This window comes from Ochotona curzoniae, unplaced genomic scaffold (assembly GCF_017591425.1).
Source record: "Ochotona curzoniae isolate NIBS_2020 unplaced genomic scaffold, NIBS_Ocur_1.0 contig_1014, whole genome shotgun sequence".
NCBI lineage: Eukaryota > Metazoa > Chordata > Mammalia > Lagomorpha > Ochotonidae > Ochotona > Ochotona curzoniae.
Window position 1 is genome coordinate 47,392,088 of NW_024464920.1, and position 14,108 is coordinate 47,406,195.

Sequence of the window (14,108 nt, forward strand, 5' to 3'; positions counted from 1 at the left end):
AGCACAAACCTAAACCTGCAGCGCCAGAGGAGGGAAGACCTCGCAGGCATATTTTCAAGGACAGCAGGAGCCTCCAGGATGCTGGGAGAGGCTGCAGTGACCCGTTCTCTGTGCCTTCCCACCCTTCTCGCTCACAGGGGGAGACATGAGACCCCCTCCTCCCTTCTCAGGAGGAAGCTCCCGTGCTGGGCCACTATTTCCACTGGTGAGCATGTCAGAGTGGGTGTGCTTTGTCGCAGCATCAGTTAGCAGATGCTGCCACGGGAACAAACTCTGTCAAGCTAAACTGCCCAACCACCTGCGGAGTGCAAGATCTGGGAATGCGAGTAGGTCCAGTAGAGAAACAGTGGGCACCACCCACTTGGGCGGTGCAAGGGGCCCAGCTCCTGTCACTAGAGTGGTCTTTCCTGTCCTGGAGCAGAGGGAGGTGCCGAGACCACACAGCAGGGGTGCAGTGGGCGGGACAGCCATGCAGAGGGATAGCTAGGGGGAGGCTCTGGCGACCAGGGCCCCCTTGCGGCGAGGACAGGGGTCTGCACGGCCCTTGGCTAGGGGCTTGCCCAGTGGGCCAGGTGCCCGGGAGGCCCTCCTCAACGTCCAAGATCACAAGCAGGAACTGCTAGAGCCGGACCCCAAGAGCCAGGCTCCAGTGCTGTGGCTTAGCCCTGGAACACAGGGGTGCCACCCAGGGAAGCAATGCAACCCAAAACCCAAGAGCTTTTTAAAATCACCTTTAATGTGTGTTTAATAGTTTTTGCCTCATTTACCAGATAAATCATCTAAATAAATAGATGCTATACAGTCTCTTACCAACGTCAGTACAAAAATAGAAGCACATGGTGCGACCGCTCTGCCACAGGCCACTCGCGCCCCACCCCTTCCCCATACATTCACTGAGTCTGAACGAAGCTCGGAGCTCATTCTGTGCAAAGGAGGTGCTCCTGGGGGAGGGACATTGGCAGTGGGGACCCTCCCAATGGCGGCGCCAAGCAGGAGGCCCCAGTTCCCAGCCCCACAGCAAGAGGGAATCACCCAGGGGTCTCTACATTCAGGTCGGGGTGGGCTGGAGAAATAATGGAGAGGGGAGGGGGCTATGCGCTTCCTAAGACCCCCCCACCCCAAGAGTACTGGCCATCTGGAGGGCTGGGGTTGGAGGGGGCCGAGAGAAGGCCTGCATGGCCGCACCTGTTCCTGGCAGAGGTCACCTGGCTCCTGGCTGCCCACAAGGAACCCAGCCTCCCCAGGGTCACAGGCTTCCACAGGGGCGAGGTCCTGCTGCTACTGCAGAACACAGGCTGCAGCCACGGAGCCACCCTGCACGGCAGGCGAGCTGCTGCCACATCCCAGAGACACAAGGCAACAGGGCCAGCTGGACACTGCTCTTCCAGCCCTGCTGGACCCCCTGCCCGGGAGAGCCCCCTAGCAGCCTATAGCTCGGTTTGGTGGCGATTCCTGCTGCCCTCCAACACATTCCTCTGGACTCCATGTCCCGGACCGGAGGTGAACGAGGGGACCCCAGTGGGGACCCACCTCCAGTGGAAGCACAGAATTGACCTAGACTCCTAGGGACCAGGAAGGGAGAGCATCATGGGAAGCGGGGTACAGACGTCTTTGGTTTGGGAAGTGGGGAGGCCAGGCCTAGGGACAGAGGCACCACCCCTGCTCGCAGACACCAGGGGCCTTCCTGGGGCCACAGCAGGGCCGGGCTGCACTGGGAAAGCCAGGAGGCCTTCTCCATGCTCTCCTTGTGAGAAGTCACTCCCTGGCCCCAGCTTCCAGCCTGGCACCTATGCACCCCGCTAGGAAACAAGCCCCCCACGGGGTAGATGCAGCCCTAACCAGGATGTGGGGCTGGTGTGCAGGCTGACCACCCGCCACCAGAGCCCACAGCTGGGACAGGGAGGGGACGGAGTGCAGAAGGAAGGGGTTCAGGAGTCAAGACTGCCCTGAGAAGTGGGGGGACACTCCCTCCCTCCCTGACCGTCCACATCTGGGCCAACAGAGGCACAGGGAGGGCAGAGCAGAAAACACGGCGAGCTGGAAGGGTTGCAAAGTCACCTGAGTCAGAAAGGACAAGAGGCTCCAAGGGGGGGAAGGGCAGGAGAGGCGGGGCAGCTGCTCCTGCCGCCTGGGGTGGGGGGTGCCCAGCAAAGCTGGCACTCCTGCAGCCAGAGCCCCGCCCTCTGCCGACAGCTGCAAGTGACCCAGGCCCAAACGTGCTGTCAGGGCTGTGCGTGCAAGGCGGGGAAGGCCAAGTCGTGGCAAGGGTCTTTGTGCTGTGAACTGGCCTCACGTTCACCTACTCAGGGAGGTTTGCAAGGCCCATGCGGACACGTTCATGGAGAGCAGCACGCACACATGCGTGCAGCGGGCTGCGTGTGCCAGTGTGTGCACAGGCCAGGCGCAGAGGGGAGGGCACACGCTCAGCAGAGGGGCTCAGCAAGCTGCCCTTCCTCCCGCCCTCCTCCCTGGGGTCAAAGTGGCCTCCACATCTGCATACAGCTTAGGAGTGTCAAGTTGGGAATCCACCCAAGCTGGGGGTAGGGGGGTGGGAGAAGCGAGGGGCTCTGGTCCTGCCGGCTCCTCCGGCTCCTCCAGTTTCGGCAGGACCGGTGACCCCCCCCCCACACCGCCTGCCCTGGGTTCAGAGCCCTGGTCAGAAGCTCATCCCTAGAGTCCCTCACAGAGAAAGACAGGGTGGCAGCAACGCCCCCCTTCTTCTGCTTGTATCTTTTTTTTAAATAAAATAATTACCCCTCCCCGAACAGTTCCCTGTCTGTGGGAGTCCCCACCACAAGCCCCCGAGAAAGAAAACAGTTTAAGCGTAGATGCCGGGCAGCGACTCAGAACTTCTCGCGGCGATCTCGGAAGAAGCCCTCGGCCACCTGGGCCTCGCGGAAGGTGACGGTGATGGAGTTGGCCGTGATGTCGGTCACAGTCACCTCGCTCGGGGGGAGCGTGGGTGTCCAGGGAGGGGGCCCATCGGCCGCGTCTGTGTCTGCTGCAGCCGCAGGACGAAGACAGACACAGGCCAGGGCAAGAGTAAGGCAGGCAGGTGGGCGCGCACAGGCCGGACACCAACCCGGCTCCGTCCCCCCCGCCTCTCCAGCCAGCCCAGGGACACCCCAGCGACAGTCCCGGCATGCCCTGTCAACCCCACCAGTCCCCATGGCCCTGCACCGACACACCGACTCACCCTCCTCCTCCGGGGGCTGCTCCGTGGGCTCCCACTCGCCGGCCGACTGCAGGGCGTCTGCGGCTGCCGACTCCTGCAGGAAGAGCTCCCGTCCATGGCTGTGGCTCTCCAGGCTGGGCCCGCGGGGCGGGAACTTCTTGCGTGAGAGCCGCAGGTACTTGTGGGCCTTGCGAGGCTTGCGGAGCGGGAAGGGCAGGGTGGGCACCCACGGGCCCTTGTCCACCAGCTCGGCCGCCCCCGCCTTGACCACCCCCTCGGGGCTCCCGCTGCCGAGAGGGCGCGTCAGGGAGAAGCAGAGCTTCTCCTTGCCCTTGGCCTTGTGGGAGCGCCGCAGCAGGTCCATGCTGTACAGCCGCTGCGGGGGAGGAGGGGCAAGCCAGGGCACGGCGGGTCAGCCCCGCCTCCAATCCCACTGCACCTGCTCGCCAAGCCCTCAGGCCCCTGCCCCTCCCCTGGGATGGGGACCGCAAGGCTGATTCCTTTGCTGCACGTTGGAGGAGCACTTAAGAGGCAGACAGAAAAAGTGCGGATGTGCGGAAAAGGGGCAGGTGTTACAAAAGCCACCGTGGAGACAGCAGCTCCGGGTGGGGCCCTGGAGGGCCCAGGCCTGCTGGTGTCCCCTTCAACCCTGCTGGGATGCAGCCCTGTAACCCAGGAGAGCAGGAACACGGTGCCGGGAGCCCCGCATCACTCTGGGGAAAACTCCTGCTGCACCTGTGACCAGGGGACAAGTGCTCCCATAGCGGCAGCATCAGGGGCAGAGCTCCCAGGGGAAAGGACAATCCCACAAGGCTGGAGGCTCTGCCTGCCCCACTTCCCCAAAGCCCACCCCTCCTATCAACTCTCGGCCCCTGAGAACTACGGCGACCACAGGGCCCAAAAGGAGATTGGGGAGGCAGGCCAGGCAGTCTGGCTGCCATACGGATGGAGACCCGGATGCTCCAGGACCAGGAGGGCCACATCACATGGGGACAGACTGTGTGGCTTCAGACACCCCCACTGCACCAAGCACTCCAGGCACTTGTCCTGAATCCCAGGATGCCCGTAGCTGCAGTCTAAGCTGCTGTCCACTGAAACCCTTGCCGTCAGCGCAGTGCCCCAGCCACGGCTGAGACGCAGGGACCCACCGGCAGCCCTGGGAGAGGCGCCTTCTGGTCTCAAGCCCACTATTCCATGCTTGCAGCTCCAGGGTTCTATGGGTCTCCCACAGTCCCTCATTCCTTAGGGTTCTAGGACTCCCAAGGGTTACCGATTTATGCCTGGGACGTCGCGCATCAGCAGGCCTGTTCAGTCTCTAAGCTTTCAAAACATCTTGGGCTTCCATGAGTCACATGTCCTCCCCAGCACCCACACTGCCTGCAGGATCCAGGGAGGGGCTGAGGCCAGGAGAGAGAACGGAAGTGCTATACTGCTGGTTGGTTTACCTGCAGCAGGAGCCGCTTGGGTTTCGGACCTCTCTTCCTATACCCTGATGCTCGGTCTCTCTCCTCCCTGGGGTGAGCGGCAGGTGGCAAGAGAAAAGGAAATACTGGTGACTCCCCAGGCGATGGCCCAGCATCTGCTTCACCCCACAGCCCTGGCCCATTGCCCCAAACCTCCCCACTTGTCATGCTGGGGGGCTCGGGCTTCACATCTGGCCAGCAGGAAGGTCGCTGGTCCGCTGGTCAGTGAGGCGGGACTCAGAGCTGCTTGGAGTGATGTGGGAGCTCAGAGGCTCTGTCCTGTGTGCTGGGGGAACTGTCCCCAGTGTGGCCGCAGCATGTGCTCTGATGTTGCAAACACCTGGCACAAGGCTTGCTCTGGAGGAAGGCCAGGGCAAGCTAGGGCCGTAGAGGGGTGTGGCAAGGCCTGCCGTAGCACCACTCTGTCCAGCCCGCCCAGGGTGTGAGCTGGACCAACCTGGAGGACAGGTCCCCGCTGTCTGCGCCACCTACTCGGCAAACCTGCAGGCTGGACCCTGTCCCTGTACCAGGGGCCATGAACATGTATCACACACAGCAGAGGCTCCCCAGAACAGTGCAAGGAAGACGTGTGCAGCACATACGTATGTACATGTATGCGCACGCAGGTGCAGAAGCCAGCAACACTTACTTCCGCTTCCCGTTCAGGTCGCCCCACAGCTCCAAATTTCAGGAAGGGATCAGCCTACCCCAGGGAATCCAGACACCTATTTCAAATGCCTAAGGTGGTCATGGTGGGAAGGGCCACACCTGCCAGGCACGCGATGTGCCTTTATCATATTCCCAGATAAAGCTGGGACTCCCATGGGGTCACGCAGCAAGGCGGCTCAGCCCCGGCTCCGAAGGCCACCTGCCCTGCTTGGATTGCTGTAACAGGGAGGCAGACTGTCCCTGGTCTGCCACCGCTGCCTCCCTGGCCTAGCCCCTGGACACAGGGCACCTCCATGAACCAGAACTGGGGCCTACTTTACAGCAGAGGCCTGGGTGGGCAAAGGAAGCGGCCACCAGCACCCAGCAACACACTAGGGGCCAGGGGTCTCAGTATCACTGCTTCCTAAGCTGTAGACCATGCGGGGTGCCCCATCAGGTGCCCTCCTGCCCCGAGCCAACAGCAGACAGCAGCCCCTTACTTCTCCTCGTAGGCCATGACAAGGCGGGGGTCCAAGATGTGTTCTTCCGGCTCCCACGTGCTGTACCTGGTGACAGGAACAAGAGGTGAGCACCACCCCGCCTGTGTGGAAGCCATGGTTGCCTGCCTGGGGCCAAAGCTGGGAGCCAGGAACTTCATCTGGGCTACCCAAGTGGGTGGCGGGGGCCCTGACCCTGGGGTCATCCTCTGTGGCTTTTCCTGGGAACATCAGCAGGAAGTGGAACAGCTGGCACACGAACAGGTACCCACCTGGGATGCTGGCATCACTGGTAGCAGCTTTACCCGCCTTACCACAATGCCACTTTATTTTAAAGACAAACTTGGAAAAGAAAAAAAAGCGACATGTGCAATAAACAGATACAACCACAGAAGATTCTGCAATTGGAAAGCACACACACATGTCCAGAGTAGGTACACAGCCCACATTCCATATCAGAGCGTCCAATTCCTGGTTCAGGGTTCCCACTTCCTGCAGATGGGAGACCTGGAAGGAGCTCCCGTGTCCAGCACAGGCCTGGCCACTGCAGGGGCCTGGGGAAAGACAGCAGGCAATAGTGGCTTGCACTCTTGTCTAACAAACAAATATGCATACAAGCAACACACCCACACACACATACGTGTAACACGCAAACCTCTGTGATCCTAGCCAGAGCTATGCTGGGCAACACAGAAGGCGTGAGAGCTTAGAGGGGCGACAGGTGGCAGAGGCTGGGCGGAGACCCTGTCCTGTTGACCAGCTCACCTCACACCTTGATTTAGGGGCCAGCATGTGCAGCAGCAGGTAAAGCTGCCACCTGTGACCTGGCATCCTGTAAAGAGACTGCTTCATCCCAGCTGCTCCTCTGCTAATGCCCTGGGAAAGCAGCGGAGGATGGATTAAATACCTGGGCACCTAAACCCACACGAGACCCAGAAGAGGTTCCTGGCTCCCGGCTTCCTCCTAGTCCAGCCATCTGGGGAGTGAGCTAGTACACAGAAGTTCGGTCTTCACCCCCGCTCCCGCTCTGCAACTTTCCCCAAAATAGAAAGGGAACAGTGATCTTGAAGTTTCCTGGGACATCTCGCACAGTATCAAACAGGTCCCAGCTCCCGGAGGCGGGGTGGGGATGTGCAGTGCACCCCATACAGCCCCGGCCGGCCCAATCCCGCTCAGGAATCACCAGGGTCCTAGTGGATAGAGTCCTTGCCCTAAAATCCGCCTTCACAGCAGGTGTGCAGGCTCGACCTAGCAGCCGTTCTTTCCACGACACACAGATGAAATGTGTCCTGAGTGACCCCATCATTTTGCGGAGGGCTTTGCCGAGGCCCGGGGGGGGGGGGGGCGCTCGGGAAGAGTGGCCTCACAGACAGGGATGGTTTTCCTACCTGGGAGGAGCCGGAGGCGGGGACCACCAGACTGGCCCCAACTCAATGGGGTGGTTGAAGGGCGGAGCCTGCCGCCGGGGCGGGGCCTGCGGGCGGCTCTCGCCCCGCCCCTCCCTGGCCGAGCGCGCGCACGCAAGCACGCACTCACGCCGGGATTACCAGGCAAACTGAAAGGGGCGGAGGCAGCGCGCTCGGGCTCGGAGATAAACACGACCACGTGACCGCCAGGACCCGCCCCCACGCCCGATAAACAAGCCCAGGACCGCGGGGATGTGATGGGCTTCCCGGGCGCTGCAGTGAGGAGGTCAAAGCGGGATAGTGGGGTGTCCTAGCGACCGGTGCCCCAGGCGCCCGAGGGGCAGGTGCAAACCCCCGCAGCGACCCAGCAGAGCCAGGTCTCTGGGTCCCAGTTTAAAATGGGGATGCACGGTGCTGGCTGCAGTTAGGTCTGGATGAGACGCAGCACATCCCGCGTGGGACCTAAGGAATGCCAACATCCGCCGATCCAGCATGGAGGACAAAGCAGCCACCGTGGGAGATTATTCCCTGTTGTGGGCATCTGTACCCTGCCTCAGGCGTGCTGCTGAGCAGCCTGGCTGTGGCCCTGCCCACTAATGCCAACAGCAAAACTGCTTTCCAGATCTTAAGGAAACAGGCCTCACTGCCCAAGGGGGAGCCGCAGGCTCCTGGGCAGCCCGGATGACAGTGGATCCGGGGGTCCCTTGCTGGAAGCGTCCTCCAGGGTGCTCCCAGCTCCTCCTGTGTCATGGGGCAGCAGCCAGAAGGTCTCTGTGTCCCTACCTGCCTGCCTCCCCCAAGGTATTGGCAGAGCAGACAGGAACGGCCTTGCCTGGCTTTACCTGTGGGGCCTGGAATTGTGGCCCCTGCGCAGAGAGGGGGGCTGCTGACGGCCCTGAATCCCCCTCCTCCCACCCCAGACAGGCAACACAGTGCAAGTCTCGGCTTGGGTATGCTCGCTCCCACCCCCGCGACTGAAGCCCCGCTGGCCAGACATGTCCCTAAGCAAGGTCAGTGCAACTGGCAGAAAGAACCTGGCGTTGACGCGGGCCTCTGTTTAGAGTAGCAAACCTTCAAAACGCTGGAAACGAGCTGGCAGAAGCTGCAGGCTGACAAGCCAGAACCAGTGCATCTCCAGTCCCAGAGCTGCGAGGGGCACCGCCAGCTCAGGAGTGGGGGCTCCTCTGACTGCTCCCCCACTCAGGCCCATGCAGGCCCCTGAGCAGTCCCCACAGAGGACTTCTGCCTCTGGGAGGCTGGGGTGGCAGTGGGAGAGGGGGTAAGCAGGCCCATCACCTCCATGCTGTGCCCCTGCCCATCTGTGGGCATCCAGCACACATGCCCAGACCATCCACCCAACAAGGCCTCTTAGGAGTAAGCAGATCCTGGACTGTCAAACCCATTTCACAGAGGGAAGCTGAGTCCACTCCACTATCTCCCAGGGGTGCCCCAGCACCTAATGCCAGAGCAGCAGCACCTGCTCGCCCGGCTACAGCAGAAACCCCCGGCACTCACAGTGCAGCTCTGGGCACAGGGGGTTTCCAGGAGTTGGTCTCCAGGGGGTGGGGCATCTACAGGCCAATGGGGAGGCCCCACGACTGGCTCATTCCCTCCTCCATCAACCCGCTGCCAAGAGATGATTGGTTGGTGGGAAGGTTCCCAATTGGGCCCGGAGTAAAAGAGGTGGAGCAAGTGGGAGAGGGGTCAGCTGCAGCGGTGCAGCCCAGGATGGGAGCTCCTCTCTGAGCTGGTCTCCTCCTTTTGAGACCTGGGAACTCTACAGGCCAAACCTGCGGGCCACCAAGGCAAGATGCACTCAGGGTCCTGCTTGGGCCACGTGGGCTCAGGAGCTCACCGCAGGGGCTTTTCCAGGACAGACCGCCCCACAGGGAGTCGGGGAGGAAGAAGAGGCGCCTCCAAGGTCAGGGCCCAGGTGCAGAGCAGCTGGGGCTAAACGCTGATAAAGCCCAGAGCTGGCGGGGAGGGGGTGGGCAGGCAGATGGGTGGTGGGGACCTTACTTTGGGGGCCATCCTTTCCACTTCACCAGATACTCGACTTTGCCCTGGGAGGAGAGAGAAACACATGGTAAGCCCCACAGTCGTCCCACAACCATTCACAGGATAGCGCTTCCCATACCGAACCCAGTCCCCATGTTCCACGGCCATCCCAGACGGCCCTCCCTGCTGCCACCACGACACACGTGGGGATATGGGAGACCAGGTGGGAGCTGACAGATGTCCCCACCCAAGAGCCCCCCACCAGGGTCCCTGTGCAAGACCCCAATTCTGCCCTACCGCTCTAAAATGGAAGGCTCCAAGCCCTAGGAAGCTGTTGCTGGAGCGCCTCCTCCTCCAACCTGCCCTCCTCACCTGAAAAACCCCTCAGAGATGGGGATGGGTGTGCGCTCTAGTTGCTAGGCAACAACAGAGCCAGGCCCGGGGAAGCGGACCAAGATCCTGCTTACCAGAACTTGAAGACCAAGCCGTGCCATCTCCTGGCCTCTCCTCCCGCTGCCGGCCCTCTCCCCCTGACCCAACAGAGCAGGGTGCCCCTGCTGGGTAAGGGAGAGCTGCTTGTCCAGTGCCAGCTGAGAAATACTGGCCCCCACCCTCCCCTCAGAGCCCGGGTAACCACTGGACTAAAGGAATTCATCCTTTCCTGGGGAGCAAGGGAGCCCCCAGACCAAGAGACAAGAGAGGCTGGCAAAGGGGACAGAAGACCCAAGACCCACTGGGTGCCTCGTCCTTGGCCCAAGACACCAACGCTGAGATTTCTCCCCAGGCAGAAGATGCGCTGGCTTGCGGCCAGCAGAGCGCCCCAGCCCTGCCTCCCAACCTGGCCAGCTGTGCGACCTTGAGCAGGTCAGGTCTCCCCCTTTTGGATCCTGGGAAATTAGCAGGAGGTCAAGGCTCAGGCTCTTCCCCACCATCCCCCAACCCTGCAGGGGGATGAGGGAAGACCACCTGGTGAGCGAGTGCCAGGAAAGCAACTTTTCCCCAAAGATCTCACCCAGCAGTCCAAAGAGAGCCCCCTCAATAGGAAGTGCGACTGCCTGGCGGGTTGGGGGGCAACACGGGTGCAGGGGGTCTCAGCCCGAGGGATGCAGGGGGGGACCCAGCAGGAGGACTCCCCAAGAGGCAGGCTGAAGGGGAAGAGCTTGGAGGATGCCCCGGTGCTGGACGTGCTGGGAGGAGGGAGAGGAGGAGGAGGGAGGCGGGAAGAGGGGTGTGCGCTGGGGGGCGGGGGAGGTGTTGGCAGGGACCGGGAGAGGGCAAAGTCCAAACAAGAAAACTTGAGGCGCGAGCAGACTTTTCCAAAGCTCGGCCACCAACTTCAAAAGGCCTCGGTACTAAGCGCCCCGAGTTCGAGACCCGGCTCGAACCCCAACAGGCGGAGGCAGGTTCCTCAGCTTGGGCCTCAGTCTCCCCGTATTTGGAGTAAAAGTGGGATGAGGCGGGCGGCGCTCAGGATTCTCCCACCCCCGCCCTGAACACACACACACACACACACACACACACACATCCCGGACCGGTAACTTTTACTCTACTCTCCCTGCACGGGGAAACTGAGGCACGGGCTGGGGACCCGAGCCTAGCAGCGCCAATGCTCCCCGGGACTCCCCCAGCCCCCACTCTCCGGCTCCCCCCGCCAGGCGTGGAAGGGGCGGTGCTGGAGGACCCGAGGCGACCCCACGGGGGTCCCGGGAGCCGTTCCCCGCCCCCCACCCAACCCCGCGCACCCCGAGCAGCCTCACCTTCCGTACGCGCTTCTTCCGGATGCTCTCCACAGCGAACACCTGCTCGCCGATGGCTGACAGCTCCATGCGGGGCGGCGGAGGAGCGGGCCCGGGGCCGGGCCGGGCCGGGGGCGGAGCTGCGGGGCCGCGGCTGCTGCGCGCGAGGCTCGGGGCCAGCGGGGTCCCCCGTCACCCTCGCCCGGGCGCGCACGCGCACGCGCACGCGCGCACACCCCCTCGCGCTCCCTCACGCCGCCGACGTTCCATTTTGGAACCTGCGCAACGTTTTCCTCGGCGCCAGCGAGCGGCCGGGCGCGAGCGCGGAGGGGGCGGGGCGGGGCCGCGAGCGCGGGGGGAGGGGGCGTGTCCGGCCCGCGCGCGCGCCGCGTCCAGGCCCCGCCCCCTCCGCGAGCCGCGGGCGGCGGGACTTTTTTGGTGCGGCGCTCACGTGGCCTGAGCCGGGCTCGTGCGCCCGCGACGCGGCCCCTCACGCGCGCCTGAGGAAGCGGGCGCAAGGCGTTTCCCACCCGGTCTGGGCCCGGAGTCCGGGGACCCAGACCCAGGCTGACCCCACACACACCCGCCCGACCTCGTGTGCTGTCGCCGCGGCGCCCCGGCTGTCCCTGCTCCCCTTGCTGCGCCCACCCCGGGACGTCCACGGGCCCTCAGCTCCGCGCCGTGCCGAGAGCCCCCAGTCCTTTTCGAGAACTTGTCCCCGGCCTCCGTCACAGGACTTTGCTATCCCTTCCTTCCTCACCGGGGGTTCTGGCTGGGTTCTTTTCCCTCAGAATTAAGCTCGTGACGCTCCGGAGAACAGAATTCGGAGGTTGACATCTAGCTGTGGAGAGCAAAGGAGCCGGGAGGCCACGGCACGATTAAAAAAAAAAAAACCCGAAGAATTTTCCACTTCCAGGGAAAATCATCGAAGTCGAATTACGGTGCTCGGCAAAGACTAATGGCTTTCTAGAATGGGAGAGAGGAGGGGTGGAAATTGTGACATTTGCAAATACATTGTTTTAAGAACTTGGCATCCTCCCCCAAAGAAATTCCAACGCGGTAACTTAGGGGCCAGAGGCAAAGCGCCAGAGACGGCTCTGAGGGGGATGAGGAAGAACACGCGGTGTAGACCAGACCGGGAACTAAAACGACATTATCCGGGTGCCCAGGAGAGTGAAGACGCGCCCCCAAAGGTGCCCAGTGTGAGTGCGTGCAGTTGGACCAGTGTGCTAGGACTTTTCCAAGCTCAGAGAGGAACGGAAAATAAAACCCGATGCGTTAAGAATTCCAGCCGTCCTGGCTAGGGTAAACAATGAAACAATGGAAAACCAGCTGTCATATTTATCCAAGTTATTAGAAGAGGAAGTGGAATGAGAAAGCCAACCAAACATTCCCAAAGCGGGGGACTAGCTGGGGAGAGAAAAATCAATAGCGCACGGCGGGACAAAGGGTGAGGGACACGGATGCAAATGTCCCGTAATGGAGCAGCTGCGGGCGAAGTAAACAGCGCAGTTCAAATACAAAGTAGATCAGGAGTAAAACAAGAGGCAGCCCCAGGAGGCACATCAGCTCTGGGGAGCTGGAAGTCCAGGCGTGGGGGAAACACATGCAAATAAACGCCAACAAAGAGCAGGGAAAAGCATCTCAAGCCACAAACCCGGTTTGTTCACGTGGCGAAGGCTTCTGTTTTCTCTCGGAAAATCAAGATTTCAAAGTCTTGAACTGTGGTCTTCGCCTACCAGAAACACGAAGGAATCCTGGTTACAGTGGGAGATGCTGAACGGCCGTCCTGAGTTCAAAGGACAAACAAGCAGAGAGAAGACTCGGGCAATTTAACAACTTGATTAGTGAACCCGATTCGCGGCCGTTTGTCAAGTACGACCCGTAGCACAGGACATCGTCAGGGTCGCGGCACGCGAGGGAGTGAAGCATTCATCTCATGAAGTCACATGGGTATAAAGAGGTGGAAAACATTTCGGTGATCCCAAAACCTAGACGTTCGAGATTAACACCTAAAAGATATCTTCAACAGTGCCATGTGCGTGGAAATTGAGATATGCATTTCTAAATAACTGGGCTTTTTTAGACCATAATGTTCATTGCAAACTATGTTGAATTGGGTATGAATGTGTGTTGGAAGTGGAAGGCAAAGAGCCGAAGCCCTATCCAGAGGGGAGTTTGTGAACTTTGGGGTTCAGAAGCAAGAGAGGCAGAGAGCAAGGCACAAACAGGTCATGCAGCTCAGAAGATCAGAGGGGGCCTGGTGCGATAGCCTAGCGGCTAAAAGTCCTCTCCTTGCGTGCGCTGGTGAGGCACCGGTTCTAATCCAGCTCCCTGCTTGTGGCCTGGAAAAGCAGTGGAGGACAGCCCAAAGCCTTGGGGTCCTGGAGACCTGGAGGAGGCTCCTGTCTCCTGGCTTCGGATTGGCTCAACTCCAGCTTGGGGAGTGAATCATCAGGCGGAAGATCTTCCTCTCTGTTTCTCCTACTCTCTGTATGTCTCACTTTCCAATAAAAAAAAAAAAAATCTTTTAAAAATAAGAATAAACAGCTTTAGAGAAGAAAGGATAAGCCTCTTAAAAAAAAAAAAAAAAAAAACAAGATCGGAGGGAAGCAGAGGAAGGTCAATCTGAGAGCAGGCAGAGGACCGGCAAAGGCCAGATGAGATCGGCACAGCCTTGTGTCAAACTGATAAAAAAAGAAGACACCGTATGCAGGCACGTCACAAGGGAGAAGAAAAGATGGGATGTTATGAATCATTTTATGCATCAGCTTGCAAATGCAACCCAAGGCAACAAGACGTATTTTGGACACTCTGGTGCAAATCAGCAGGTGGCATCCATCCCACTGCGAGTTCTGGGACAGTGCCCAGTGCATGGACGTTAGCATAGGTGGCATGTGCCAACCGAGGAGTGAGCATTACCGCCTTCTTCATCTGACGTCCATCATTTGGCGAAGGTGTCATAGAGCCGCTGGGTCAACAGCTGTGTTCCCACCCACACATTTGGACCCCAGAGCTACACCGGAGCCATGTGAAGACCCCATTCCAGTCTCAGCGCATCGCTTCCACATAATAGAAAAAGAGGGACTACTTCCCAGGTCTTTATGACAAGTACAGAAGAAGAAAAGAAAATACAGACATAAAGAAAAATGTGCAGCTAAGTATTAACCAGCTGAATCTGGTAG

General features: G+C 60.5%; 1 protein-coding gene across 4 annotated transcripts; it reads right to left on the bottom strand.

Annotated features, from left to right (window-relative positions):
* Positions 1–716: 716 nt before the first annotated feature.
* Positions 717–11,071, bottom strand: CBX7 (chromobox 7). Of its 4 annotated transcripts, XR_005884552.1 has the most exons (7): positions 10,945–11,071; positions 9,209–9,252; positions 5,787–5,852; positions 4,621–4,687; positions 3,197–3,551; positions 2,618–3,001; positions 717–2,580 (listed from the first exon to the last, which is right to left on the bottom strand). XR_005884552.1 is itself a non-coding variant. In XM_040986312.1 (6 exons), the coding sequence occupies exons 1-6, from the start codon at positions 11,011–11,013 to the stop codon at positions 2,844–2,846; spliced, it is 477 nt and encodes a 158-aa protein (XP_040842246.1). In that variant the 5' UTR covers positions 11,014–11,071; the 3' UTR covers positions 717–2,843. The 4 variants fall into 4 exon arrangements, 3 of the variants coding, with proteins under 3 accessions (XP_040842246.1, XP_040842236.1, XP_040842221.1); XM_040986312.1 differs by having other exon boundaries at positions 717–3,001; positions 3,197–3,269; XM_040986302.1 differs by having other exon boundaries at positions 717–2,998.
* Positions 11,072–14,108: the final 3,037 nt, after the last annotated feature.

Excerpts from the sequence above, each read along its gene's own strand:
- CBX7 (XM_040986287.1), bottom strand. The coding sequence starts at position 11,013 with ATGGAGCTGTCAGCCATCGGCGAGCAGGTGTTCGCTGTGGAGAGCATC. Across the intron at positions 9,253-10,944 it reads GGAAGAAGCGCGTACGGAAG|GGCAAAGTCGAGTATCTGGT; the intron begins GTGAGGCTGCTC and ends CTCTCCTCCCAG. Across the intron at positions 3,002-3,196 it reads GCAGCCCCCGGAGGAGGAGG|CAGACACAGACGCGGCCGAT; the intron begins GTGAGTCGGTGT and ends CTGCGGCTGCAG.